The sequence below is a fragment of the Oncorhynchus mykiss genome, chromosome 16, assembly GCF_013265735.2.
Source record: "Oncorhynchus mykiss isolate Arlee chromosome 16, USDA_OmykA_1.1, whole genome shotgun sequence".
NCBI classification, from domain to species: domain Eukaryota; kingdom Metazoa; phylum Chordata; class Actinopteri; order Salmoniformes; family Salmonidae; genus Oncorhynchus; species Oncorhynchus mykiss.
The window spans coordinates 52,123,445-52,150,905 of record NC_048580.1 but is presented as its reverse complement, the minus strand read 5'-3'; the positions used below and the strand labels follow the sequence as shown (position 1 = coordinate 52,150,905).

At 42.7% G+C, this 27,461-nt stretch overlaps 1 protein-coding gene across 1 annotated transcript; it reads right to left on the bottom strand.

Annotated features, from left to right (window-relative positions):
* Window positions 1-2,326: 2,326 nt before the first annotated feature.
* Window positions 2,327-12,035, bottom strand: ttll10 (tubulin tyrosine ligase-like family, member 10). Its single transcript, XM_021566369.2, has 12 exons — window positions 11,771-12,035; window positions 10,938-11,355; window positions 10,295-10,457; window positions 10,062-10,180; window positions 9,726-9,846; window positions 9,340-9,425; window positions 5,713-5,899; window positions 4,841-5,012; window positions 4,156-4,296; window positions 3,852-3,968; window positions 3,638-3,731; window positions 2,327-3,322 (listed from the first exon to the last, which is right to left on the bottom strand). The coding sequence occupies exons 2-12, from the start codon at window positions 11,230-11,232 to the stop codon at window positions 2,487-2,489; spliced, it is 2,331 nt and encodes a 776-aa protein (XP_021422044.2). The 5' UTR covers window positions 11,233-11,355; window positions 11,771-12,035; the 3' UTR covers window positions 2,327-2,486.
* Window positions 12,036-27,461: the final 15,426 nt, after the last annotated feature.

Here is a 27,461-nt window from a genome sequence, read left to right as displayed (position 1 = left end):
CTCTCGGTCCCAGCGTTGATGCACCTGTACTGACCTCGCCTTCTGGATGATAGCATGGTGAACAGGAAGTGGCTCAGGTGGTTGTTGTCCTTGATGATCTTTTTGGCCTTCCTATGACATCGGGTGCTGTAGGTGTCCTGGAGGGCAGGTAGATTGCCCCCGGTGATGCGTTGTGTAGACCGCACTACCCTCTGGAGAGCCTTGCGGTTGAGGGCAGTGCAGTTGCCGTACCAGGCGATGATACAGCTGTACCAGGCGATGATACAGGGGAGATACTCTTTTAGTTCAACAATGGTGGCCATCTTGAAGCATGTGGGGACAACAGACTGGGATAGAGATTGACTGAATATGTCCGTAAGCACACCAGCCGGCTGGTCTGCTCATGCTCTGAGGACGCGGCTAGGGATGCCGTCTGGGCCGTTAGCCTTGCGAGGGTTAACACGTTTAAATGTTTTACTCACATTGGACACGGAGAAGGACGCTTTGCTTGTTTGATTGCCGTGCGGAGGGAAGGGAATAGCTTCACTGTTTGTATTCGGTCATGTTTCCAATCGCCTTGCCATGATTAAAAGCGATGGTTCGTGCTTTCAGTTTTGCGCGAATGCTGGTTAGGAAATGTTTTAATAGTCACAGTGGGTACGACATATTAGATGCACTTGCTAATAAATTTGCTAACTGAGTCAGCGTATACATCAATGTTGTTGTCTGAGGCTATCCGGAACATATCCCAGTCCACGTGATCGAAGCAATCCTGATGCATGGAATCCGATTGGTCAGACCAGTGTTGGACGGACCTGAGCACGGGCGTTTCCTGTTTTAGTTTCTGTCTATAGGCTGGGAGCAACAAAATGGAGTCATGGTCAGATTTGCCGAAGGCAGGGCAGGGGAAGGCTTTGTATGCATTGCAGAAGTTAGAGTAGCAATATTCCAGAATGCTAGCAGTCCATATCTCGCATTCGAAATGCTGATAGACTTTAGGAAGTCTAGCTCTTAAGGTTAGCTTTGTTAAAATCCCTGGCTACAATAAATTCAGCCTCAGGATGTATAGTTTCAAGTTTACATAGAGTCCAGTGAAGTTCTTTCAGGGCCGACGAGGTATCGCTTGGGGGGGGATATACACGGCTGTGACTATAATCGAATATAATTCTCTTGGAAGTTAATATGGTCGGCATTTGATTGTAAGGACTTCTAGGTCAGGTGAACAAAAGGACTTAAGTTCCTGTATGTTGTTGTGATTACACCATGAGGCGTTAATCATAAGACATACACCCCCGCCCTTCTTCTTACCAGAGAGATGTTTGTTTCTGTCGGAGCGACGCATGAAGAAACCGGGTGGCTGTACCGACTCTGACAACATATTTCGAGTGAGCCATGTTTCAGTGAAACAGAGAATGTTACAATCTCTGATGTCTCTCTGGAAGGCAACTTGTGCCCTAATTTTGTCCACTTTGTTATCTAGAGATTGGACATTGGTGAGTAATATGCTCGGGAGCGGTGGATGGTGTGCTCGCCTTCTGAGTCTGACCAGTAGGTCACTCCGTCTGCCTCTCCTGCGGCGACCTCATTGTTTTGGGTTGACCTCTGGGATAAGATCCCATGTTCAGGGTGGAGGACCGAACAAAGGATCCGCTTCGGGAAATACGTTTTCCTGGTCGTAATGTTGGTAAGTTGTCATTGCTTTTATATCCAATAGTTCTTCCCGGCTGAATGTAATAACACTTGAGATTTCCTGGGCTAACAATGTAAAAAATAATACATAAACTAATACATAAAAAAACAAATAACTGAGTAGTTTTTTGTGGACCTGAAGCGAGGCGACCATCTCTGTCGGCGTCATCTTGCTGTATTCTTGATACCATTTGAAAGGAAACACTCTGCGGAAGTTTGTGGAAATGTGAAAATAATGTACTAGAATATAACATATTAGATCTGGTAAAAGCTAATACAATGAAAAAAAATATGTGTTTTTTTGCTCCCATTGAAACACAAGAGAAAGGCCATGATGTACTATTCCAGGTTAGGCTCAATTTAGATTTTTGGCCACTAGATGGCAGCAGTGTATGTGCAAAGTTTTAGACTGGTTTAATGAACCATTGCATTTCTGTTCAAAATTTAGTATCAAGATTGCTTAACTTTGCAATCATTGTTTTTTGTTTATAATACATTTCAAGTAAAAAATCTTAGTCTCAGTATTACTCTGGTACCGTAGATTTGCCCGTGTGCTATTTCACCAGTTGTCATACTGTTGTGCAATTGCATTTTTGAAGCCACCTCAAACATTTCAAGCATCAAAAGACAGAATCATCTGGGTTTTTTGAGAAGATAAATATACTTTATTCATTTAAAATATTCTGTAATAAAAAGCTAAGTAGGATTCCTTTCATGGCGAGGTTCCAACCTCACCCATGCATATTGTTACCCACAAACCAAAATGATTAACGTTAAGCCTATACTTTGACAGGTTTGAGTGTCTCAGTATGAGTATATCACAGCTCCTCCCTGTGCTCTTTGTCCTCTTTCTCTTCCTTGGCTGTACTCTGTGTGTCTACACCGGGCTCCTGGCCTCCCCCTCCCTCCTGTTCCCCTTCCTTGTCCTGTTTGTCTGTCCACACGGGGCTGCTGGTGCCGGGCTTGGCCAGGCGGAACTGTGTGGGCCTCAAGGAGTAGCAGAAGGGTTGTTCCTGGTCGGGGTGGCAGGCTTTGGTGCCCCGCAGGCGTCTCACAGAGAAGCGTGAGCCCTCAGTCAGAGCCGGGGTGGACAGGGACATGAAAGTATCCTTCACACACAGGAGATCTGAGGGCTTGCGATGTTCTGAGTTCCCCGATCGCCGCTGCCAGGTGCACTTGCTGAGCCGGAGCTCCACGCGGGCTTGGGCTGGCTTGAGGGGCCGAGGACTGGGTTTGTGGGTGGGATGGGGTCTGGGGGCCCCTGCTGGGCCTGTGAGTCGGTTGGGACCGGTCTGCAGGAATGGATCATTGTGTGTAGTGACAGGGGCAGGATGGTCAGTGGCATCATTGCCAGTCAGGGGTACCAAGACAGCCTTCATGGCTACAGGAGAAAATGTGTTTTCACTCACTGACTTCTCCCGAGACACTGATGCTACAGACTCGGTCTTCTGAATCCTACTGGTGGTGAAGGGCATTTGGGTGGAGGCACTCTTTGGGTGCTGGGCTTGGAGGGGTACTGCTGTTTTGCTCCTGCGGCTGAGAACAGGGACATGGGCAGTCTCGCCATCATACAGTAGCACAAAGTCCCTCTGACTGGCCAGTGGCAGCAGCTTCAGTCCACAGCGACACTTGTTGAAGATCTCCAGAGTCAGATCTACAGGAGATAAGGCATAAGGCTGTAAGGGCTGACTAACCTACAGCTGGGTAGTAGCTATCACATATCAGGCTATTTTCAACTCTCCAATAGAAAAACAGAGAGAAGCCACACACAGGCAAACTAACAAATTAAAGGGGAACTGGCGACACATCATCTCGTTATCTTGAATTACAAAGACAAAAAAAGTATTTCCGAACTGAGCTTATTTCTGAGATCAGCTGCATTTGAGGATATCTTGTCAAATTCTTGAGGTAATATCATAGTCCAACAGAACTAATTAAGCCAGTCATGTGAACAGTAGTGTGTGCTCACCCAAAGTTTCCACAACAGTGCTGGGAATCACTTCCTTCAGGGCCTCACAGTTGGTGTGGAGGGCTGGGTTACAGTTCATCTCCAACAGCCACACCTAGATGAGGACAGACAAAGGCACAGCAAGCACATCAACTGTTAGTTTGACCAACCGCTCACAAATACTTTGAAACTCACACACACTTTACATTAAAAACCAATGAGGTGTTTTGCCGACCTTAAAGTCATCGTCAATCATGAAATCACAGCCAATCAGGTCAAAGTACCCCAGTTTACGATCTAGCTTGGCTTTCACAGCGAAGAAACACTGGATCATGATCTGCTGCATTCGCTTCTAATGAATGGATAACAGACAGACAGACAGACACAAAGGTGTGGGTGGAGAGGATGTCATTTGTAGTCTCTCCCAGGAGTAAAATCACATCACTTAACTATAAATAACACCAATGATGCTTTCATAATTGGTCCCTGAAGGGTTAACTTAACCATGATGTAAACCTAAAAAAAACGATAAAACTCACGGCGAAAGCGCCAAGCACCCAGTCCCTAGGCAGGCCCTTGGCAACACTGAGCTTGTCATTGATGTAGGTGTTGAATCGATCCATGGACCAGACGGTCTCCTCCTTCAGCACGCTGTAGAGAGGGTTCTTCTTCTGCATGTACTGTGGGGAAACAAAAGGGGGACCAGGATACACATGAATGGCCAGAGAGAGGAGTTGTTACAGGGCCAACAGTTTGAGACTTGATTGGTACCATTATTTTATGACCTGGTTTCTGGTCTATTTTCATGCAGTATCCTATGGAGATGCATCTGTTGACAACCTGATTCTGAAATAGTAATACTCTGCTTATGTCACTAAACTTGCAGGTCAGGGGAGCAGGTTGATATTTATTGTCATGAGTTGTCCTGGAGCAGAATTGAGCATTTTCCCTTTAGACAGGCCAACTGCAACATCAAAATTGCCTATATTGTAAAGATTCATTATTTTTTATTTTACTTTTTGTCTTCATTGAAGGTTAGGGTTAGACATTAGGGTTAACAGTGTGGTTAAGGTTAGAGTTAGAGTTTGGTTTAAAATCAGCTAGTGACCACTCTGTAGAGCTGCCTCCAGAACAAGATTCATGGCAAAAAAAAACACTATCCTGCTCAGGGGAGGCAAAATAATTTTGTAAACCAAGAAAGAGAAGCATATTTTTTCTACTAACCTGATTGGTCAAATGGGAAGAAAGGTTGGGAGAGTTGGGGTCATAAAGGTCACAGGTCAAGCGCACGTAACCATGGCGAAAAAATACCATGTAGGGTGAGGTGCAGGCAATGAGGAAATAGGAGCGCACATCGAACTTTCTCCCCTTTAAGAGCAGAGGGTTCTGGACATACCTGAGGAAACAGTAGATATACATTATAATCCACTTGGCTGATCTAGGATCGTCCCCGCTGTCCAAATAATCGTATTCATTATGATAAGGAAAAACGGATCCTAGATCAGCATGCATACTCTTTCTGAATACAGGCCCAGAGCCTTGTCGCAATAGATACAAGGCTGAGAACGGCACGAAAACAATGCGCACGGTTCATTGTTATTGATACCATGTCTTGGTTGAGGTGTTTTCACTGATGTTTCGTCTATGCCAAATGTCTCAAATTCATGAGCTAGCTAACCAACAACTGTAACGATGTATTTGAGAGATGAGGTGCTCTATGTGAAACTTTATTTATATATAGTTTACATGTTGTCAACAATCTATGCCAACACCGTCTGTTTTGCCGCATAGTTGCGCACGCGTCGGTTTTGTTGCTAATAAACCAACCCGTCTTTAGTACATCGCTCTTTTAAAAACAGATATTGCATTCCCTCTGTTGGTAGAAATGTAATAATATATCCAATTCGTCAACTGAATATGGCAGACAATGGCAGTTTTGCAATTCATGGAGAATTACTACAGTATAACCACATCGAATAAAATCAGAATTGTAGAATGTATTTGATGATAGTATAATCTGCAATTCCTTTTGTTTTTGCAGACACAGTACTGAACGTTCTTATAAAGTAGTGTTCACAGCCCTAGTGTTCACCCACTGCTGCACGATGCGTGCCTGGGGCAAGCGAAAAGGCAGCGTCCTGTTGCACTGGCTCTCTGCGATGTTCTGCAGCTTGAGTCTGAAGGCCGAGACGTCTTCCTGGCTCCTCAGGAGGAAGATGCCTCGCCCCTGGTTGAGGCCCGTGGGCTTACAGATCCACATGCTTGTCTCCTCATCACACATACCTAGCAACGCAACATGGTCTTATTAGAATATATCATGTAAACTTGAATGAAACTACTAATACCAGCAAGAGCAGTGTGCTTTCTTTTTTCGCATCATTCCCATGCTCCTGCAACAATATAACTCAGATGTGGGAATGCTTTTTAAATGTCTTATTAGAATATCTCAAAATAGTGAGAAATTGCTGACTACATTACCTACAGTACCAGTCAAAAGTTTGGACACGCCTACTCATTCAAGTTTTTTTGAACTATTTTCTACATTGTAGAATAATAGTGAAGACATCAAAACTATGAAATAACACATATGGAATCTTATAGTAACCAAAAAAAAGTGTTAAACAAAGAGATTCTTCAAAGTAGTGACCTGTCACGCCCTGACCATAGAGAGCTTTTTATTCTCTATGTTGGTTAGGTCGGGGTGGGTCATCTAGGTGATTTATATTTATATGTTGGCCTGTCTCTGATTAGGGATCATATTTAGGCAGCCATTTCCCCTTTTGTGTTTTGTGGGATCTTGACTATGGATAGTTGCCTGTTAGCACTATTATTAGCTTCACGTTTCGCTTTGAGAGTTATTGTTTTGGTTTTGCTGTGAGTTTCACTTAGAAATAAAAAGATGTGGAACCCAGATCACGCTGCGCTTTGGTCCAGTTATTATAACGTTTGTGACACGACCCTTTGCCTTGATGACAGCTTTGCACATTCTTGGCATTCTCTCAACCAGCTTCATGAGGTAATCACCTGTAATTCATTTCAATTAACAGGTGTGCCATGTTAAAAGTTCATTTGTAGAATTTCTTTCCATCTTAATGTGTTAGGGCCCATCAGTTGTGTTGTGACATGGTAGCGGTGGTATACAGAGATTGCCCTATTTGGTAAAAGAATGAGTCCATATTATGGCAAGATCAGCTAAAATAAGCAAATAGAAATGACAGTCCGTCATTGCTTTATGACATGAAGTTCAGTCAATCCAGAAAATTTCAAGAACTTTGAAAGTTTCTTGAAGTGCAGTCAGAAAAACCATCAAGCTCTATGATAAAACTGACACTCATGAGGACCGCCACCGGGAAGGAAGACCCAGGTTTGCAACTGCTGCAGAGGATAAGTTCATTAGAGTCACCAACCTCAGAAATTGCAGCCCAAATAAATGCTTCCCAGAATTCAAGTAACAGACACATCTCAACATCAACTGTTCAGAGGAGACTGAGTGAATCAGGCCTTCATGGTCAAATTGCTGCAAAGAAACCAATACTAAATGAGACAAATAAGAAGAAACTTGCTTGGACCAAGATGAGTCCAAATTTTAGATTTTTGGTTTCAACCGCCATGTCTTTGTGAGATGCAGAGTAGATGAACAGATGATAGGGGTGGCAGGTAACCTAGTGGTTAGAGAGTTGGACTAATAACCAAAAGGTTGCAAGCTCAAGTCCCCGAGCTGACAAGGTAAAAAATCTGTTATTTTGCCCCTGAACAAGGCAGTTAACCCACTGTTTCTAGGCCGTCATTGAAAATAAGAATTTGTTCTTAACTGACTTGCCTAGTTAAATAAAGGTCAAATAAAATAAAATCTCTGCATGTGTGGTTCCCACCGTGAAGCATGGAGGAGGAGGTGGGATGGTGTGGGGATGCTTTGCTGGTGACACTATCTGTGATTTATTTAGAATTCAAGGCACACTTAACCAGCATGGCTACCAGAGCATTCTGCAGCGATACAGCATCCCATCTGGTTTGCGCTTAGTGGGACTATCATTTTGTTTTTCAACAAGACCATGACCCAACACACCTCCAGGCTGTGTAAGGGCAATTTGTCCAAGAGATGAGAGTGATGGAGTGCTGCATCAGATGACCTGGCCTCCACAATTACCCAATCTCAGCCCAATTGATAAGGTCAGGGATGAGTTTGACCGTGGAGTGAAGGAAAGCAGCCAACAAGTGCTCAGCATTTGTGGGAACTCCTTCAAGACTGTTGGAAAAGCTTTCCAGGTGAAGCTGGTTGAGAGAATCCCAAGAGTGTGCAAAGCTGTCATCAAGGCAAAGGGGGGCTGCTTTGAAGAATATAAAATATAAAATTATATTTAGATTTGTTTAACACTTTTTTGGTTACTACATGACTCCATATGTGTTTTTTCATAGCTTTGATGTCTTCACTATTATTCTACAATGTAGAAAACAGAAATCAATAAAAAACCAATGAGTAAGTGGGTGTGTCCAAACTTTTCACTGGTACTGTATGTGTCACAATAATTCGTTATTTATGTCACAAAGCAGACTAAACCTTATTGTTGTCAATATGCATGTTATATTTCAACTGATTGTTGTAATTTTGCCGTAGGCTTGAGAGATGCTGTTTCAATATATAATATGCAGATGTATCATTGTCATCCTCTTAACTTAAAGGAACAATTATAGGATTTTCAAGAAGCAAAGTGGCACTTGCCACACCATCATGATGATGCATTTTGCATCATCATGATCATGTGGCAAGTGGCACTTTGCTTCTTGAAAGTCCAACATCCTGAAAACTTGACTGCTGACATGCAAACATTCGGGGTCTGTATTAACAATGGACTAATGAAAAAATACCAAAATATAGCTTTTGAGTGGATTTATCCTTTAACTTTTAGAATTAAAGTTACTATTAACTTCATGATGATACACATTGCAAGTTATACTGCATCCTTCTTCTATGGCAGCTGAGTCATACGTCTACTTGTGCTATTGGTGTGGGAGAACTGGGAGAACTGACTGTGTCATAGTTTCTTCTTCAACCCTTCTGCCTCTTTAACAAACCTAACTGCAGAAGGTGAAATGAACAGGTTTCGAAATGCCTTGAGGCCAATACCTAAAGCTTAATAAAGAGCAGTGATACTAGCAAGACCATTGTGCAGGTTTCTTCTTTTTTCTCTCATCTTATTCAACTGTTACCATGCATCTGCAACAAAGATAGCTCAGATGTGTGAGTGCCTTTTGAATTTTGACATGAACAGCTTTGAAATGAGGTGAAGAGCAATGGTGGAAGGCCTGCTACAGTGAGGCGGTAGCCACTGTTGAAGGACTGTGGGTGTCATGGCTTTTCACTACATGTCTCTCAGACATGCCCTCTGCCAACATTTCTCTATAGCAACACAACAGGTTTCTTTTGTGATTTTATCACAATAGCCTACTGGGAACTGAAGTGCTGTACCTTAATGTTCCATTCATAAAAATAAATAAATAATAATACATTCAAATCGCCAGGACAACTATTGTGTCACACATCTGTCAGTTACGCATTATTTATTTTCATTGTCTTTGCCTTCATTGTCTTTTCCATGAAGCACAAGTTGCTTTTTCAACTGTAGCCCCCTACAGAATCTTGTTGAACCTGTATTGTAGTGTGCTAGTATTGACATGTTATCATGTTACTGGAGGCGTTGTATTTGACTTAGGCCAATTTTTACCTTCCTGCTGGGCAAAGAAAGCCTCTCTCTCATCTCTCATGTCCATGCGGAAGGTGGTGGGGAAAAACTCCTCAATTTTCAACCTCCTACAAGGCAGAGAAGTATTGCCATTAGATGAAAGGTCACTGTATTACTTAAAGGGATAGTCCACTTTTTAAAAGTGTTATCTTATTTTCAATACTGGATTTAAAACGGATGCAGGAAAATCAATACCCTAGTGAAGTAAAAAAATAAATAAAGGGAACTAACATAAGTTATTATAGAAGTAGCCATTAGATGATGTAACCATTGGAAGTAGACATTAGTAACTACTCTATAGAGATACAGTATTTTACAGGACTATAATGTGAGAGGTCTATGCACCTTCTTTGTCTCAGATGCCTCACCTCAGTCCCCGACCGTGGTTGACCTTGCTGCTGAAGCGGTCATACTCCCTAAGGCTGCTAAGGAGGCCGATCTTAGTGGTCAGCACCTTGTTGTTGGGGATCTGGTAAAGGAGCTGTTCACCTACGACATGATGACATATTAAAAACCATTCTCCTTCATATAGTCATTTTATATCTGTTGTCTTCTACAAAAGAGACAAGATTTCAAACACTGAACCCAGATATATATTTGCCACTTATCATGAAATATTCAAGACTGAATTAACATTTTATGTAACTGTAACTGTATTGATACCTCTGTGGAGTGAACCATATGAGCTTGTATAGTACAGTTACCTTCTTTGAAATTGTAATAGGTGACTGGGGATTTGATCTCGCACCACTTGAGTTTAAAGTCTTCTCTAGTCTTGTCGTAGATCCGTTGCCATCCTCTGCTCTCACAATAGGAGGTTACTCTACATTGAATAAAAGTAGTCAATACAAAAAATGGCTACACTCAACAGATTGAATTAAGGCCTACGTTGAATTGTCTTATCATTTCACTTCATTGGAATAGGGGAGGGACTTACATGGAGGCTCCGTTCCCTCCTCCAAAGAAGAAGAAAGACCGGGGGCCCCTGGGCTCCTCTGTCCGCCTGTCCCTCTCCCTTTCTGGATACGGTAGTAACACCACCCCCCTGGGGGAAGACCTCCTCCTGCTCCCACTGAAGCACTGCTCTTCCAGACACACACCTGCCGCACCCAGAGATATGGATTAAAACACACACTCATACACACACGCACAAACACACACACAAGTAAACACACACATGCGTACACTCGTACAGAACATGCACGCTTACACACTTGAACTGCTGAGTGCCAAATTCTATTCAAAAAGTGTCAATATGTACTGTAACTAAAATGGTGGCAACTCTAGATAGGAAGGTCTTGTTTACTAAACCATAATAAATAATATTGCTTTCATCAGCTTTGTAGTTCCTGAGTGCTGATTTTGAACATTCCTTTTCATTTCAGTATTCTAGCTTTTCTTTTATCTTTGTTCACTAAAGCATATAAGAACTGTTCACCACTGTATGACTAACTGGTCGTTTATATGCCTCTCCTGTTACTTATTATCGGAAAACTTTAACAGACAAATTCGATTTTTAGAACCTGATGAGAAAAAAACTTGAATTGAACCACCAGAATACCACCATTCTCCACACACACCTGGCCCTCCATCCTCCCCGCTCCTCCGTGCTGCAGACGTCCCCTGGTTACCTCTGAGACCTGTCTGTGGGTCCTCCTGCAGTTGGCCTACCCCTTCACTGGGTTCTGATGTCACTTCCTGTATCTTGTTGTTGTCGGCCAGGGACCCGCTGTCTCCCACCTCCTCCTCCTGTGTCCCTCTCTGGCTCTGTCTCTCCGGGGGCGTGTTGTCTCCACAGGCCAGCTGAGCTTCTGGGAGCCCTCTCACCCCTGTCTCGCCCTGAGGGCAGGGCTCAACCAAGTTCTCAGATGACATCACTTGCCACTGATGCTGACCCAGATCGTGGGAGTAGTGGAGTACTGTAACAGGAGTTTTTCCATTGAGAATGGCACCCGGACCGTACCACCCCTCTCCTTCTCGCAGTCTGTGACACCCCCCCTGTTCAAGATTGGAGACAGGAGTTAGCTGACTCATGCTGCACTTCAGCATGCACTCGGTACTAACTGGAGTGTGAAACTAAAGCTATGGATAAGATTCAAAAGGATGGCTGTTTAATTGTAGTTTCTTGCATGTCTGTTATTCTATTTTTTATTGAGAAATACCATTTTGTAAATGTACTCACAAAATGCAATTTAATCTCAATGTCAAGCAAATTGTATTTTACTGTATTCATAGCCTAGTACATTTGCCAAATTGTTTTATTCCTTTATGCTTTATAGCTAATAAAAATGTTAAGGACAAGTAATTAGATTAATTAATATATCGCAAAATGCATTAAATGTAGTCCTATTGAGCAATTTGCAGAATCGAGTGGTTAGCAGAAGTGGGTAGGCAGTAAGTGATGACCTCTGACCTTATCTTGAGCTGGTCTTGTTGAGCACTGATGCGTTTAGATTTCAGCTATGCATGCAGCTATTTAGGTCCAAAACAAAAGCTTTTTCTTTTTATGCATTTCATCCAATGGTCCACATGAGGCCCTAAAAAGGAGAAAAAATTGCCCATGCACAAATGAAATAGTGTAAGTCAATATGCTGTAATTCAGTGTTAGTCCATGTAGGTTTTGGTCTGTATAAAATACTACTGGCACCCTGGTAGCCAGTTTAGCCAATGCAGGACAAACTGATTAGGAAAGTGTGTAAACAGCCACTGGTTGCCTGGGAAATGGGTGCCTTGGCAACAGTTGCTAATTCTAGATTGAATCTTGCAACAATACCACCACAAGATATACTAGTCAAGGATATGAATCCCACATGCACCCCACCTCCAAGTTTAGTGTCATTCAATATTAATTGCCAGTAAGCCTGTGGTGTGGCTTCTATAGTAATATGAGAACAGAGTGTCAATCAAAATGGATTTGCCAGTTTTCCAATGCATTTTATCTAGCAAAAGTGTAAAATAATATTTTCTGGAGGGTGCACACAAAGTATCCAGGGGGCATTTCTTTCCTTTTTGTGTTGTAATAATCATCGCACCTTGTCTTGGGTCTTTGTTCCATAAATGTCCCCTTCTTTCCAGACTCAATTTAATAAGTAGTGATCTAAAAATAAATATGTTTAAATTGTATTCATTTTTAGCAATGTGTGTGTGTGTGTGGGGGGCTCCCCCATAAAATTTGCCTGCCCCTTTTTTAAATCCAGTAATCACTCCCATCTCAACCATTTGCCTACAGAGGACCCACCCAGTCACAGTTGGCAATTACCACTAATCCTCCCCCTACCTCCGAACACCATGATAATTTACTGGGAGTGGTGCCGTTGCATCTAACAGCCATGCAAACCTACAATATACTGTTGTCTGATTGTGGATTTGACTGTTATGAGGGTCTTTCCACAAAATGAGTGCCTTTTGCGGCCCTTTGATATTTTAAGTAGAAATTGTACAGCAATATTTAATTTTAAAGGCCTGTTATACCTGGGGTGGCAGGTAGCCTAGTGGTTAGAGCATTGGGTCAGGAACCAAAAGATTGCTAGATCAAATCCCAGAGCTGACAAGGTATAAATCTGTCCTTCTGCCCCTGAATCTAGGCAGTTAACCCACTGTTCATAGGCTGTCATTGTAAATAAGAATTTGTTCTTAACTGACTTGCCTAGTTAAATAAATATATACAAATATTAAATGAAGTTTCCTTGAATATAATATACTGTGACCACATAGAGAATTCAATCAATCTGATTTTTATAGGAATAAAGATATGGTGAAACTATTATTTTTGCATCTTTTTTTCATAAGAAACATTTTACATTTTAAAGTCAAATCATAGTGTAAAAGCAGGTGAGCTGGTTCTACTCTTTTGGGCCATTTGCTGGTGTTTTGTGGTGGAAAATTGAGTGGGTCGAGCATAACACATAAACACTGTTATGCATTCATTAGATAGACAGGCTAGAAATGTTTGAACTATTTCTTTTTTTTTTAAAGCTTGCATTCAAATGCCACTCCCTGTTGCACAAACTGTAAAACAGGATCAGTTCTGGCTACTCAAACATTTTGAAGAAACTGATGACCTAAAATACAAATCCGGGCACTTTTGGATGTTGAATGTTGGTTGAAAATGAAACCTTATTTCATATAAAACAACTAATGAAAATACCATTAAACATTTTAATGTCACAGGTGTACATATTTCATTTTATTGAAGATATAGAACACACAATTCAAAACCTAAAAAAACTAAGAAACATGCCTCAATAACTTAAGCATCTTTTAGAACAATTTTGGATTCAATGCATTAGGCAGAAACACATGTACAGGGTTGGAAACACTGGTTTCTTAGGGCTAGGCATCCCACCAGCGGGACACCTGTCGACAACTTCCTGTGAAATTGGAGAGCGTGCAATTCAAATAAATTGGCGCCATCGATTTGAGTAATCCACTCCTTCAACATGCAGAGAAAGGAATTCAAAAAGCTACCGCTACACTTTGTTTAAACAAGTCCAAATATGTTTCTATTTAATCCTCAGGTACCCTAAAATGTAATTAAACTATAATATTTCATACAGAAAGAAGTATGTTCAATAGGAAAATGATATTAGCAGACTGATTTCCAACTGAGTCCCAGTACTAAAACTTATAATTCTTCCTCGTTTTGGAAGAAACAAGCCTGAAATCTTGAACAAAGACTGTTGATATCTAGTGGAAGCCATAGGAATTGCAATCTGGGAGCTGGATTTGGATATGCCCTTATACTGGCCATTGTAAGAGCATGGGCTCTCCCCCAAAAATGTCTGGTTGGTTTTTCTTTGGATTTTCTCCTACCATATCTATTGTGTCATACATACATTATTTTTAAACATTTCTACAAACGTTAAAGTTTTCTATCCAATGGTACCAATTATATGCATATCCTGGCTTCTGGGCCTGGGCGGAAATTCCGAAAAAAGGACCCTAGCCTGAAGAAGTTTTAACAAATGATTGTTCACTGCCTGCAGTCTATTGATACAGAGTCATGAGACAGTTGTGTGCTCACTCAAGATTCGATATTGCCCTTAATTGCCCTTAATGCACTCTATTTCTTAACGAGAGAGTACATTTCCTCCCAGACTGTGCCATCAAGCATCATATGTCGTTTTGTAGCTGGATGTGGCTCAGGGACAAGCCCAAGCACATTCTCTGGTTGGTACCATATAATGTCCTCTTTCATTGGTCAAAATAATTGGTTGGCTCCCACATAACTCATTGTCTTGACTAGAGCACAGCTCTCTGCATCAACGTTATGTATAATACCAGGGTAAGGGTCTTCATCATATTTCACATCACCACTTTCCAATCAGTACCTCATGTATGTCTGCAATGTGCTGTATTGCGCTAGGATTGCAGGTGGAAGGTTGTGCTTTGTCTGCCTCTATTTGTTGAATTATCACGGTTTGTGCATGGGCCAAAACAATCACATACAGTAGATGTGGAGTCATTTGAGGGGCAGTTAGGTCATGATTCTATAGCTGTAAGACTTCAGGTGAGTGTGGTGGTGTGTTCCTTTACAGGTATGACTCCATAACCACAATTTTCTGGATAGTTGATCTTCTTATTCTTTTTTTGTTGCTGGGAAAGTTGTGAGATGGATTTCAGTTCACCACTTTATTTTCTCCTGAGTTATCTTTCTTTTTGTTTCTTAAGATACTCCTGGTATCTTATAGGATCTTGTTTGATTTTGTTTATATACATTACATGACCAAAAGTATGTGGACACCTGCTCGTCAAACATCTCATTCCAAAATCATGGGCATTAATATGGAGTTGGTCCCCGCTTTGCTGTTTTAAAAGCCTCCACTATTCTGGGAAGGCTTTCCACTAGATGTTTGAACATTGCTGTGGGAACTTGCCTCCATTCAGCTACAAGAGCATTAGGGCGATTAGGCATGGTTTGCAGTTGGCATTCCAATTCATCCCAAATGTGTTCGATGGGGTTGACGTCAAGGCTCTGTACAGGGCTATCAAGTTCTTCCACACTGATCTAGACAAACACTGAAAGATGAAAGATTACAAAAATAATAAAACGATTGGTCAATTTTGGGGGGAATCCTGGCTACCCTTGGCATCCATGAATACACGCACACTGCCAAAAAATCTACCTGCAGTATAGCATGCTGGGAAAAAAGTTGATTTGTTATATCTTTTTTAAAATTAGTTTGTGCGACTTCTCTATTAGTTTTGAGTCAGTGCCACATAAACGTTTGAAGTAATAATGACTTTGAGAACAACTTACTAACAGTATTTGAGTTAAAAATGCCTTGGGGTTTACAGTGCACAACAAGCTCCTAGTCCCCCTGTCTCAAGGGGATTTATGGCTGATTTATGATGAAATCATCAACCCTGTTGCTGTTACTTTATTTGGCACTTAATAGGTACTTACTGTAGTAATTTCTTGAAATGGGAAAACTAGTTTTTTTTAAGTTAAATGTGCTCTTTATGACAGAATGTTCAAATAAGGCTCAATCAAACGTAATGAATTGGTGGAACGACCCATGAATATTTATTTTTTTACAATTGTGAATATAAATGTTGGCAAATAATAGCCAAAGCGAGTAATGGCCAAAAATACACCAATACATTTTCTATATATACAGTTGAAGTCGGAAGTTTACATACACCTTAGCCAAATACATTTTCCACAATTCCTGACATTTAAATATAGTAAAAATCCCCTGTCTTAGGTCAGTTAGAATCACCACTTTATTTTAAGAATGTTGAATGTCAGTATAATAGTAGAGAGAATTATTTATTTCAGATTTTATTCCTATCAGCACATTCCCAGTGCATCAGAAGTTTACATACACTCAATTAGTATTTGGTAGTATTGCCTTTAAATTGTTGAACTTGGGTCAAACGTTTCTGCTAGCCTTCCACAAGCTTCCCACAATACATTTGGTGAATTGTGGCCCATTCCTCCTGACAGAGCTGGTGTAACTGAGTCAGGTGTGTAGGCCTCTTTGCTCGCGCATGCTTTTTCAGTTCTGCCCACATATTTGCTATAGGATTGAGGTCAGGGCACTCCAATACCTTGACTTTGTTGTTCTTAAGCCAAGTTGCCACAACTTTAGAAGTAAGCTTGGGGTCATTGTCCATTTGGAAGACCCATTTGTGACCAAGCTTTAACTTCCTGACTGATGTCTTGTGATGTTGCTTCAATATATCCACATAATTGTCTTACCTCATGTGCACCAGTCACTCCTGCAGCAAAGCACACCCTCAACATGATGCTGCCACCCCCATGCTTCACAGTTGGGATGGTGTTCTTCAGGTTGCAAGCCTCCCCCTTTTTCCTCAAAACATAACGATGGTCATTATGGCCAAACAATTCTATTTTTGTTTCATCAGACCAGAGGACATTTCTCCAAAAAGTATGATCTTTATCCCCATGTGCAGTTGCAAACCGTAGTCTGGCTTTTTTATGGCGGTTTTGGAGCAGTGGCTTCTTTCTTGTTGAGCGGCCTTTCAGGTTATGTCGATATAGGACTCGTTTTTACAGTGGATATAGATACTTTTGTACCTGTTTCCTCCATCATCTTCACAAGGTCCTTTGCTGTTGTTCTGGGATTACTTTGCACTTTTCGCACCAAAGTACGTTCATCTCTAGGAGACAGAACCTGTCTCCTTCCTGAGTGGCATGACGGTTGCATGGTGCCATGGTGGTTATACTTGTGTACTATTGTTTGTACAGATGAACGTGGTACCTTCAGGCTTTAGGAAATTGCTCCCAATGATGAACCAGACTTGTGGAGGTCTACAATTTTTTGGGGCTGATTTCTTTTGATTTTCCCATGATATCAAGCAAAGAGGCACTGAGTTTGAAGGTAGGCCTTAAAATACACACACAGGTACACCTCCAATTGACCCCAATGATGTCAATTAGCCTATCAGAAGCTTCTAAAGCCATGACATAATCTTCAGGAATTTTCCAAGCTGTTTAAAGGCACAGTCAACTTAGTGTATGTAAACGTCTGACCTGGAATTGTGATACAGCGAGTTATAAGGGAAATAATCTTTCCGTAAACAATTGTTGGAAAATGTTATTTGTGTCATGCAAAAAGTAGATTACCTAACTGATGTGCCAAAACTATAGTTTGTTAACAAGACATTTGTGGAGTGGTTGAAAAACGAGTTTTAATGACTCCAACCTAAGTGTATGTAAACTTCCGACTTCAACTGTATGCAAGTACTACATTTAAGTTTAGAATACCACAAATCTCTTTAATAAGACAGTCTTTTGTCAGTGCTTGGTGGGACATTGAAGACACTCTAAGCACTAATTCTTACATGGAACCCTCCCATATACTTGTGTAAAAGTGCTTTCTGTTTCGTTAGTGTTCAGCCAATATCAGCCACACCTTAATAAAGAACCGCCATCTGATAGACAGTCTGTGCAAAGTGCTGCATGGGTGGACAAGGATAACAGGTTTGAAATACAGCCTTGTCGATCCCTTGGCTCGCCATCTGCCATTAGTGAGTGAGTATATGTGTGCGCATGCATGTCACTGGCTGGAGACAGTGGAAGGTGTGTGCATGTGGATATTTGCCCATTTCCATATCATCCCAACTGCTTCCTGCACCAGGAAGTAATAGGCATTCGTAGTGCACCCTTTAGTCATTGTCTCTATGTAACTGATGTGAAATGGCTAGCTAGTTAGCGGTGGTGTGTGCTAATAGTGTTTAAATCGGTGACGTCACTCGCACTGAGACCTGAAGGAGTTGTTCCCCCTGCTCTGCAAGGGCCCCGGCTTTTGTGGTGCGATGGGTAACGATGCTTAGTTGGTGTCAGTTGTTGATGTGTGCAGAGGGTCCCTGGTTCGAGCCCAGGTAGGGGCGAGAAGAGCTATACTGTTACATTGATGCTGTTGACCCGGATCACTGGTTGCTGCGGAAAAGGAGGAGGTCAAATGGGGGGTGAGTGTAACCGGTGTGAAATGGCGAGCTAGTTAGCCATGGTGCGTGCTAATAGCGTTTCAATCGGTTACGTCACTCGCTCTGAGACCTGAAGTAGGTGTTCCCCTTGCTCTGCAAGGGCTGCGGCTTTTGTGGAGCGATGGGTAACGTTGCTTCGTGGGTGTCAGTTGTCTGTGTGTGCAGAGGGTCCCTGGTTCGAGCCCGGGTAGGTGCGAAGGGACGGACTAAAGTTATACTGTTACATCTACACAACCCATTATTTGGAGAGATTCTAATGTTGAAGTGTTATAGAGGAAGGGAAGGAGTTAAGTTGTAAAGAAAGGCAATTTTCAATTGCAGTCTCAAACCATTCATGATATCCATACAGAATTACACTGGCAAGGGGGGCTCTGGGAGTAAGTGTGTTCTCATGCTTTTCATTTTTTAAATTTAACCACGCAAGTCAGTTAAGAACAAATTCTTATTTACAATGACGGCCTAGCAACAGTGGGTTAACTACCTTGTTCAGGGTCAGAACAATAGATTTTTACATTGGCAGCTCGGGGATTCAATCTAGCAACCGTTCGTACACTCCAAAAAATGCTGGGTTGTTTGGATGACCCAACTACTTGGTTACAGGCATTGGGTCACTTAGTTGAGTTGTTTTCCTTAAAAGGAGCAAGGTTGGGTTGTTAATGCTGGGTTATTGATGTAGAGTTATTGAGATCATTAGACCCAGCGGGTGTGTTAATTCTCCTGCCAAATCCAGAAGATCAAAGTGATCCGTCAAGCTCCTGAATGAGGATTTTTGCAGCTGTGTAACAAGTGAGTAAAAAGCTAGCTAGCTAACATTACTAATTATTAATTCAGGAATAAATGACCTAGCTATCATAATTACATATTATCTCAGTCATTGGCAATTCTAGATAATCTTAGCTAGCAAGCTAACTAGCAAACATCCCCGTGCATGCTAGCTCGAGCATTAAGTAGCTACTTAGCTAACATTTGCTAACTTAGCTGGCTAACTAGCTAGCAAGCTATTTTCCTGTGATGTGTGTGATAGCAAACATTTCAGATTTGTGTTGAAGTTTCGCGAGCAAGCTAGCTATGTCAGTGCCTGTAGAAAGCTTGTCTTCTGTAAGCCTAACATTAACATTACTGTGTGGTGAATTGTTTCACATCAGGTAGATAACTTGGCTTAGCTAGCTTGCTAAAACTAACGTAAACTCACCCCATTCCGTACAAATGTGCGCAACCGCGACATTCAAACGAGGCTGCAAAGAAAACTAATGGGACTGTAGCGACTGTGTTGACTTCAAAATCTGGGGTGTGAACTACGTTTCTATTCAAGCGTTGATCGACATAGTAATGGCTCTATAGTATTGGAGAAAAGTTGAAAAACTGACCCTCCGTTACATCGTGACGTGTCATGCCGTAACATACAGCATGCATAAAGCAACTATTTCTGTCTTACAATCTCTCTCCACCAGGTGTAGCACTTCTCTCATTGTTTAAATAACAAGAAATGAACAGTGACGGGGGTATGGGGGGATACCTTGTCATTTTTTGCATCATCACTGTAAGCGATCATCACTCTCAGAACCACTTCATCCAAGTTTAGACTATCTCTGAAGATCACTTCAGCAACGCCCTAAAAACCCGATTCAAATTCGACAAACCTTCAAATAGGTATGTAATGACACATTATAAACTCTTTATAGTGTTTTATTTACATTTTAGAGGCGCTAAGGTGACAAGTTGGACAGATCAAGTTAAAAAAATGTGTTTTCCCACACATCTCCTCTCCTTCTCACATTAGTTTCACTTCCCCACCCGCCATTTTTTTTAAAGACCCGAAGGAGCTCATTGCCTTCTTCAATCATGCAGAAACGGGCAGCATTGAGGTCTCGGCATGAATTCTGTTGGAAAGGGGAGAAATGTACAATGGCATTGGCATTACAGTTGATCTAGAAGTATTAAGTTTTTTGGGCGCTAAAATAAGGTCAATTGTAGGGACCAAGGCGATGTACAAAAGTGAGTGAGTTTACGTTAGGTTTCTCACCTTATTATGCTAGCTAGATCAGCTAGCTAGCTATAGATTGTACTAAGCTAGCTAGGCCTATTCCTTGTCTCTGTTAATTTAACATGGCTGTAGTTAGTTGGCAAACGTATAACTCATGCTTTTATGGTGGTTCAGATACTGTATGTTTTTTGCCTAATTGTTTCAAAAAAATTTAGCTAGCTAGCTGTTACTTTAACATTACATTGAAATTAAAGGAGTGTCTCAATTGTTCATCCAAGTTTAGACTATCCATTTTGACTCTCCACTTAATCAAATCAAATAAAATGTTATTTGTCACATGCGCCAAGTCCAACAGCTGTAGACTGCTATAGATAAAACTACATTGTTGGACAAGGGTTTGTAAGTAAGCAGTGAAGTGCTTACTTACAAACCCTTGTCCAACAATGTAGTTTTATGAAAATACCCCCCCCCCCAAAAAAAAAGTAAGAGATAAGAATAACAAATAATGAAAGAGCAGCAGTAAATAGCAACAGCGGCGCTATATGCTGAGCTGTAGTCAATGAATAGCATTCTCACATAGGTGTTCCTTTTGTCCAGGTGTGAAAGGGCAGTGTGGAGTGCAGTAGAGATTGCATCATCTGTGGATCTGTTGGTGTGGTATGCAAATTGCAGTGGGTCTAGGGTTTCTGGGATGATGGTGTTGATGTGAGCCATGACCAGCCTTTCAAAGCATTTCATGGCTACAGACGTGAGTGCTATGGGTCAGTAGTTATTTAGGCAGGTTGCCTTAGTGTTCTTGGGCACAGGGGCTATGGTGGTCTGCTTTAAACATGTTGATATTACAGACTCAGAGGTTGAAAATGTCAGTGAAGACACTTTCCAGTTGGTCAGCGCATGCTGTACACGTCCTGGTAATCCGTCTGGCCCTGCGACCTTGTGAATGTTGACCTATTTGAAGGTCTTACTCACATCGGATGCGGAGAGCGTGATCACAGTCATCCAGAGCAGTTGATGGTCTCATGCATGTTTCAGTGTTACTTGCCTCGAAGCAAGCATAGAAGTTATTTAGCTCGTCTGGTAGGCTTGTGTCACTGGGCAGCTCTCGGCTGTGCTTCCCTTTGTAGACTGTAATAGTTTGCAAGCCCTGCCACATCCGACGAGCGTCGAAGCCGGTGTAGTATGATTCAATCTTAGTCCTGTATTGACGCTTTGCCTGTTTGATGGTTCGTCGGAGGGCATAGCAGATTTCTTATAAGCTTCCAGGTTAGAGTCCTGCTCCTTGAAAGCGGCAGCTCTACCCTTTAGCTCAGTGCGAATTTTGCCCGTAATCCATGGCTTCTGGTTGGGGCATGTACGTACAGTCACTGTGGGGATGACGTCCTCGATGCACTTACTGATAAAGCCGCTGACTGATGTGGTGTACTCCTCAATGCCATCGGAGGAATCCCAGAACATATTCCAGTCTGTGCTAGCAAAGCGGTCCTGTAGTTTAACATCTGCTTCATCTAACCACTTTTTTAGACTGAGTCATTGGTGTTTCCTGCTTTAATTTTAGCTTGTAAGTAGGAATCAGGAGGAGGTAATTATGGTCAGAATTGCCAAATGGAGGGCGAGGGAGAGCTTTGTATGCGTCTCTGTGTGTGGAGTAAAGGTGGTCTTGATTTTTTTCTTCCTTTGGTTGCACATTTAACATGCTGATAGAAATTAGGTAAAACTGATTTAAATTTCCCTGCATTAAAGTCCCCGGCCACTAAGAGCTCTGCCTCTGGATGAGCATTTCCCTGTTTGCTTATGTCACGCCATGACCCAAGTCTATGTTTTCTATTTCTTTGTTTTTGGCCGTGTCTGTTTCCCAATCAGAGGCAGCTGTCTATCGTTGTCTCTGATTGGGGATCATATATAATTTGTCATTTTCCTTTTGGGTTTTGTGGGATCTTGTTTTCTGTTTAGTGTTTCTGTCTGACAGAAATGTGCGCTTTCGTTTTCACGTTTGTTAATTTGTTTGAGTGTTTTTTGAAATAAAACAATCATGAACACTTTCCAAGCTGCGCTTTGGTCCGGTCATTCTACAAACGAGAGCCTTAACAGAAGATCCCACCACCAACGGACCAAGCAGCATGCCCCGGAGTGGAAGACATGATGGACATGGGAGGAGGTGGCAGGGCATGAGAGCCTGCCGTGGAAACAGGCGGAAGCAGCGAGGGGGGAACGGCGACGAGACCAGGAGTCACGGCAAAAACGGAAGCCCAAGGGGCAGCTCCCCCCAAAAAATTGAGGGGGGGGCACACGGGGAGATTGGCGGAGTCAGGGTTTAGACCTGAGCCAACTCCCCGTGCTTACCGTGGGGAGCGTATCTCCAGTGCGCATTCACAGCCCGGTGCGCACTGTTCTAGCTCCCCGCAGTTGCCGTGCTAGAGTGGGCATTCAGCCAGGATGGATTGTGCCGGCTCAGCACTCCTGGTCTCCGGTGCGTCTCTTCGGCCCAGGATATCCTGCACCAGCTCTACGCACGGTATCCCCAGTTCGCCAGCACAACCCAGTACGGCCTGTTCCAGCTCCCCGCACTTGCCATGCTACAGGGGGTATTCAGCCAGGACGCGTTGTGCCAGCTCTACGCTCCAGAACTCCAGTGCGTCTCCACAGCCCAGTATATCCTGCACCGGCTCTACGCACTATGCCTCCAGTGCGCCTTCATAGCCCAGTGCCTCCTGTGCCAGCTCTCCACACTCACCGAGCTAAAGTGGATATCCAGCCAGGACACATTACGGCAGCTCCACGTACCAGGCTTCCAGTACGTCTCCTCAGTCCGGTGAGACCTGTTCCGGCTCCGCGTACGAAGCCTCCAGTGATGATCCATGGCCCGAAGCCTCCAGTGATGATCCATGGCCCGAAGCCTCCAGTGATGATCCATGGCACGAAGCCTCCAGTGGTGATCCATGGCACGAAGCCTCCAGTGATGATCCATGGCCCGAAGCCTCCAGTGATGATCCATGGCCCGGAGCCTGCAGTGATGATCCCCAGTCCGGAGCCTGCAGCGTCGGTTCCCAGTCCGGAGCCTCCAGCGTCGGTTCCCAGTCCGGAGCCTGCAGCGACGGTTCCCAGTCCGGAGCCTCCAGCGAGGGTCTCCAGTCCGGAGCTTACAGGGGGGGTTCCTAGCCTGGAGTCCCCGACGATGATCTATGGTCCGGAGGTCCCGGCAACAATCCCTGCACCAGAGGCGCCACCGAAGTGGGGGGAGCCTCAAGCGTAGCGGGGTCTGCGTCCCGCACCGGAGCCTCCACCGAGAGTAGATGCCCACCCGGACCCTCCCCTATAGGTTTAGGTTTGCGGCCGGAGTCCGCACCTTTGGGGGGATAGTACTGTCACTCCCTGACATTTGAGTTCCTTATTATTTTTTTATTAGTTTGGTTAGGTCAGGGTGTGACTTGGGTGGGAAAGTCTATGTTTTCTATTTTATTGTTTTTGGCCATGTGTGTTTCCCAATCAGAGGAAGCTGTCTATCGTTGTCTCTGATTGGGGATCATATATAAGCTGTCATTTTCCTTTTGGGTTTTGTGGGATCTTGTTTTCTGTTTTGTGTTTCTCCCTGACAGAACTGTGCGCTTTCGTTTTCACGTTTGTTATTTTGTTTGAGTGTTTTTTGAAATAAAATAATCATGAACACTTTCCACACTACGCTTTGGTCCGGTCATTCTACAAAAAAGAGCTATTACAGCTTATGGTTGTATACAGCTCACTGAGTGCCGTTTTAGCGCCAGCATCGGTCTGTGGTGGTATGTAGAAAGCTACGAAAAATACAGAAAACTCTCTAGATACAGTTGAAGTCGGAGGTTTACATACACTTAGGTTGGAGTCATTAAAACTTGTTTTTCAACCACTCCACAAATGTCTTGTTAACAAACTATAGTTTTGGCAAGTCGGATAGGACATCTACTTTGTGCATGACACAAGTAATCTTTCCAACAATTGTTTACAGACAGATTATAATTCACTGCATCACTTATAATTCACTGCATCACAATTCCAGTGGGTCAGAAGTTTACATACACTAAGTTGACTGTGCCTTTAAACAGCTTGGAAAATTCCAGAAAATGATGTCATGGTTTTAGAAGGTTCTGATAGGATAATTGACATAATTTGAGTCAATTGGAGGTGTACCTGTGAATGTATTTCGATGCCTACCTTCAAACTCCATGCCTCTTTGCTTGACATCATGGGAAAATCAAAAGAAATCAGCCAAGACCGCCTAAATAAAATTGTAGATCTCCACAAGTCTGGTTCATCCTTGGGAGCAATTTCCAAACACCTGAAGGTACCACATTCATCTGTACAAACAACAGTACGCAAGTATAAACACCATGGGACCACGCAGCCGTCATACCACTCAGGAAGGAGACGCCTTCTGTCTCCTAGAGATGAATGTAATTTGATGCGAAAAGTGCAATTCAATCCCAGAACAACAGCAAAGGACCTTGGGAAGATGCTGGAGGAAACAGGTACAAAAGTATCTATATCCACAGTAAAACGAGTCCTATATCGACATAACCTGAAAGGCGGCTCAGCAAGGAAGAAGCCACTGCTTCAAAACTGCCATAAAAAAGCCAGACTACGGTTTGCAACTGCACATGGGGACAAAGATCATACTTTTTGGAGAAATGTCCTCTGGTCTGATGAAACAAAAATAGAACTGTTTGGCCATAATGATAATTTGTTATGTTTGGAGGAAAACGGGGGAGGCTTGCAAGCTGAAGAACTTCATCCCAACCGTGAGGCACGGGGGTGGCAGCATCATGTTGTGGGGGTGCTTTGCTGCAGGAGGGACTGGTGCACTTCCAAAATAGATGGCATCATGAGGAGTGAAAATTACGTGGATATATTGAAGCAACATCTCAAGACATCAGTCAGGAAGTTACAGCTTGGTCACAAATGAGTCTTCCAAATGGACAGTGACCCCAAGCATACTTCTAAAGTTGTGGCAAAATGGCTTAAGAACAACAAAGTCAAGGTATTGGAGTGGCCATCGCAAAACCCTGGCCTCAATCCTATAGCAACTTTGTGGGCAGAACTGAAAAAGCGTGTGCGAGCAAGGAGGCCTACACACCTGACTCAGTTACACCAGCTCTGTCAGGAGGAATGGGCCAAAATTCACCCAACTTATTGTGGGAAGCTTGTGGAAGGCTAGCAGAAACGTTTGACCCAGGTTAAACAATTTAAAGGCAATGCTACCAAATACTAATTGAGTGTATGTAAACTTCTGACGCACTGGGAATGTGGTGAAAGAAATAAAAGCTGAAATAAATAATTATCTCTACTATTATTCTGACATTTCACATTCTTAAAATTAAGTGGTGATCCTAACTGACTTAAGACAGGGAATTTTTACAAGTATTAAATGTCAGGAATTGTGAAAAACTGAGTTTAAATGTATTTGGCTAAGGTGTATGTAAACTTCCGACTTCAACTGCAGATAGTGTGATCTACAGCTTATGATTGTGATTGTTATCTACAGCTATATGTACCTCAGGCGAGCAAAACCTCGAGACTTCTTTAGATATCATGCACCCGCTGTTGTTCACGTATGTGCATAGGCCCCCGCCACGTGTCTTACCAGAGGCTGCTGTTCTGTCCTGCCGATGTGTTCTTAATGTCGTCGTTCAGTCATGACTCGGTTAAACATAAGATATTACAGTTTTTAATGTGCCGTTGGTAGGATATACATGCGTTCAGCTCGTCCCATTTATTTTCCAGCTAATGAACATTAGCAAGCAGGAAGGAAGGCAATGGCAGATTAGCCACTTGTCAGCTAATCCTCGCAAGGCACTCTGGTCTTTTTCCACTAAATCTCAGTTTCCTTCTCCGGCAAATCACGGGGGATGTGGGCCTGGTTGGTTGTCTGTAGTAGTATATCCCTCCTTGTCTGACTCATTGAAAAATAACTCTTCGTCCAGTTTGAGGTGAGCAATCGAAGTTCTGATGTCCAGAAGCTCTTTTCGGTCATAAGAGACTGTAGCAGCAACACTATGTACAAAACAAGTTACTAACAACGCGAAAAACAAATAAAATAACGCGATTGGTTAAGAGCCGATAAGACGGCAGCCCTCCCCTCCGGAGCCATCGTTCAGTCCTAATCTTTGTTAATGTTATGTTTTTGTCCCCACTGGCAAGATACTAGAGGCTGTATGGCCCTGAGCGTTATCCCACCACCAGTTTATCCATTTTGACTGTCCCCTAAAACTTAGCCATTGTCCCCCAGATACTAAAGATGACATGTTCCTGAGAGTGCTTCTCCCACCACCAGTGTACCGAGTGCAGGTATATTGAAATGAAAATAGTGTCTCAAATGTTCATCCACGTTTATCCATTTTGGCTGTCCCCTAAAAGCTTGTTATGTCTTTGTCCCACGATACTAAAGATGACATGATTCTGAGAGCATTCTTCCCACCACCAGTGCAGCGAGTTGGAAAGAAGTCTGCCCACCCAAGCATTGATGAGGTCTGAAAGGTAGCCTAGTGGTTAGAGTGTTGGGCCAGTAACTGAAGGGTTGCTGGACTAAATCCCAGAGCTGACAAGGGAAAAAAATCTGTCTTTCTTCCCCCGAGCAAAGCAGTTAACCCACTGTTCCCCGGCGCTGAAGACGTGGATGTCGATTAAAGCATTCAGAGTGGTTGGGTTAAATGCAGAAGACACTTCAGTTGAAGGTATTCAGTTGTACAATTGACTAGGTATCCCCTTTCTCTTATAATGTAGCTTAAGTATACATGTGGAATATTGAATAATTTGTAATATGTAATACTGTAAACCAGAGGTAAGAAGTAACTAATTACAAATACTGTCGTTACTGTAAATGAGTAGCTTTTCCAAGTACTTGTCCTTTTTTTTCCCAGTAATTTTTCTTCTACCTGAGTAGGCTATTTCAGTACTCTTCCCACCCCAACTCAATGCAGATTAATGTCCTGCACACAGCAATAGACTGTATAGAGTACCAGAGTATGAGTCATAATACCCATAAAACCTTGCGGTCAAACAGAGAAATGGTTCCAATCATTTTTCCACCATTCATTTTTTCCCGTAGAGGATTTTAGAAATACTTAAAATAAGGGCTGTGTTTCATGTAGGCTTACAATGGCATGACGTTTTGATAACTGTGTAAATCTATCTAGGACAA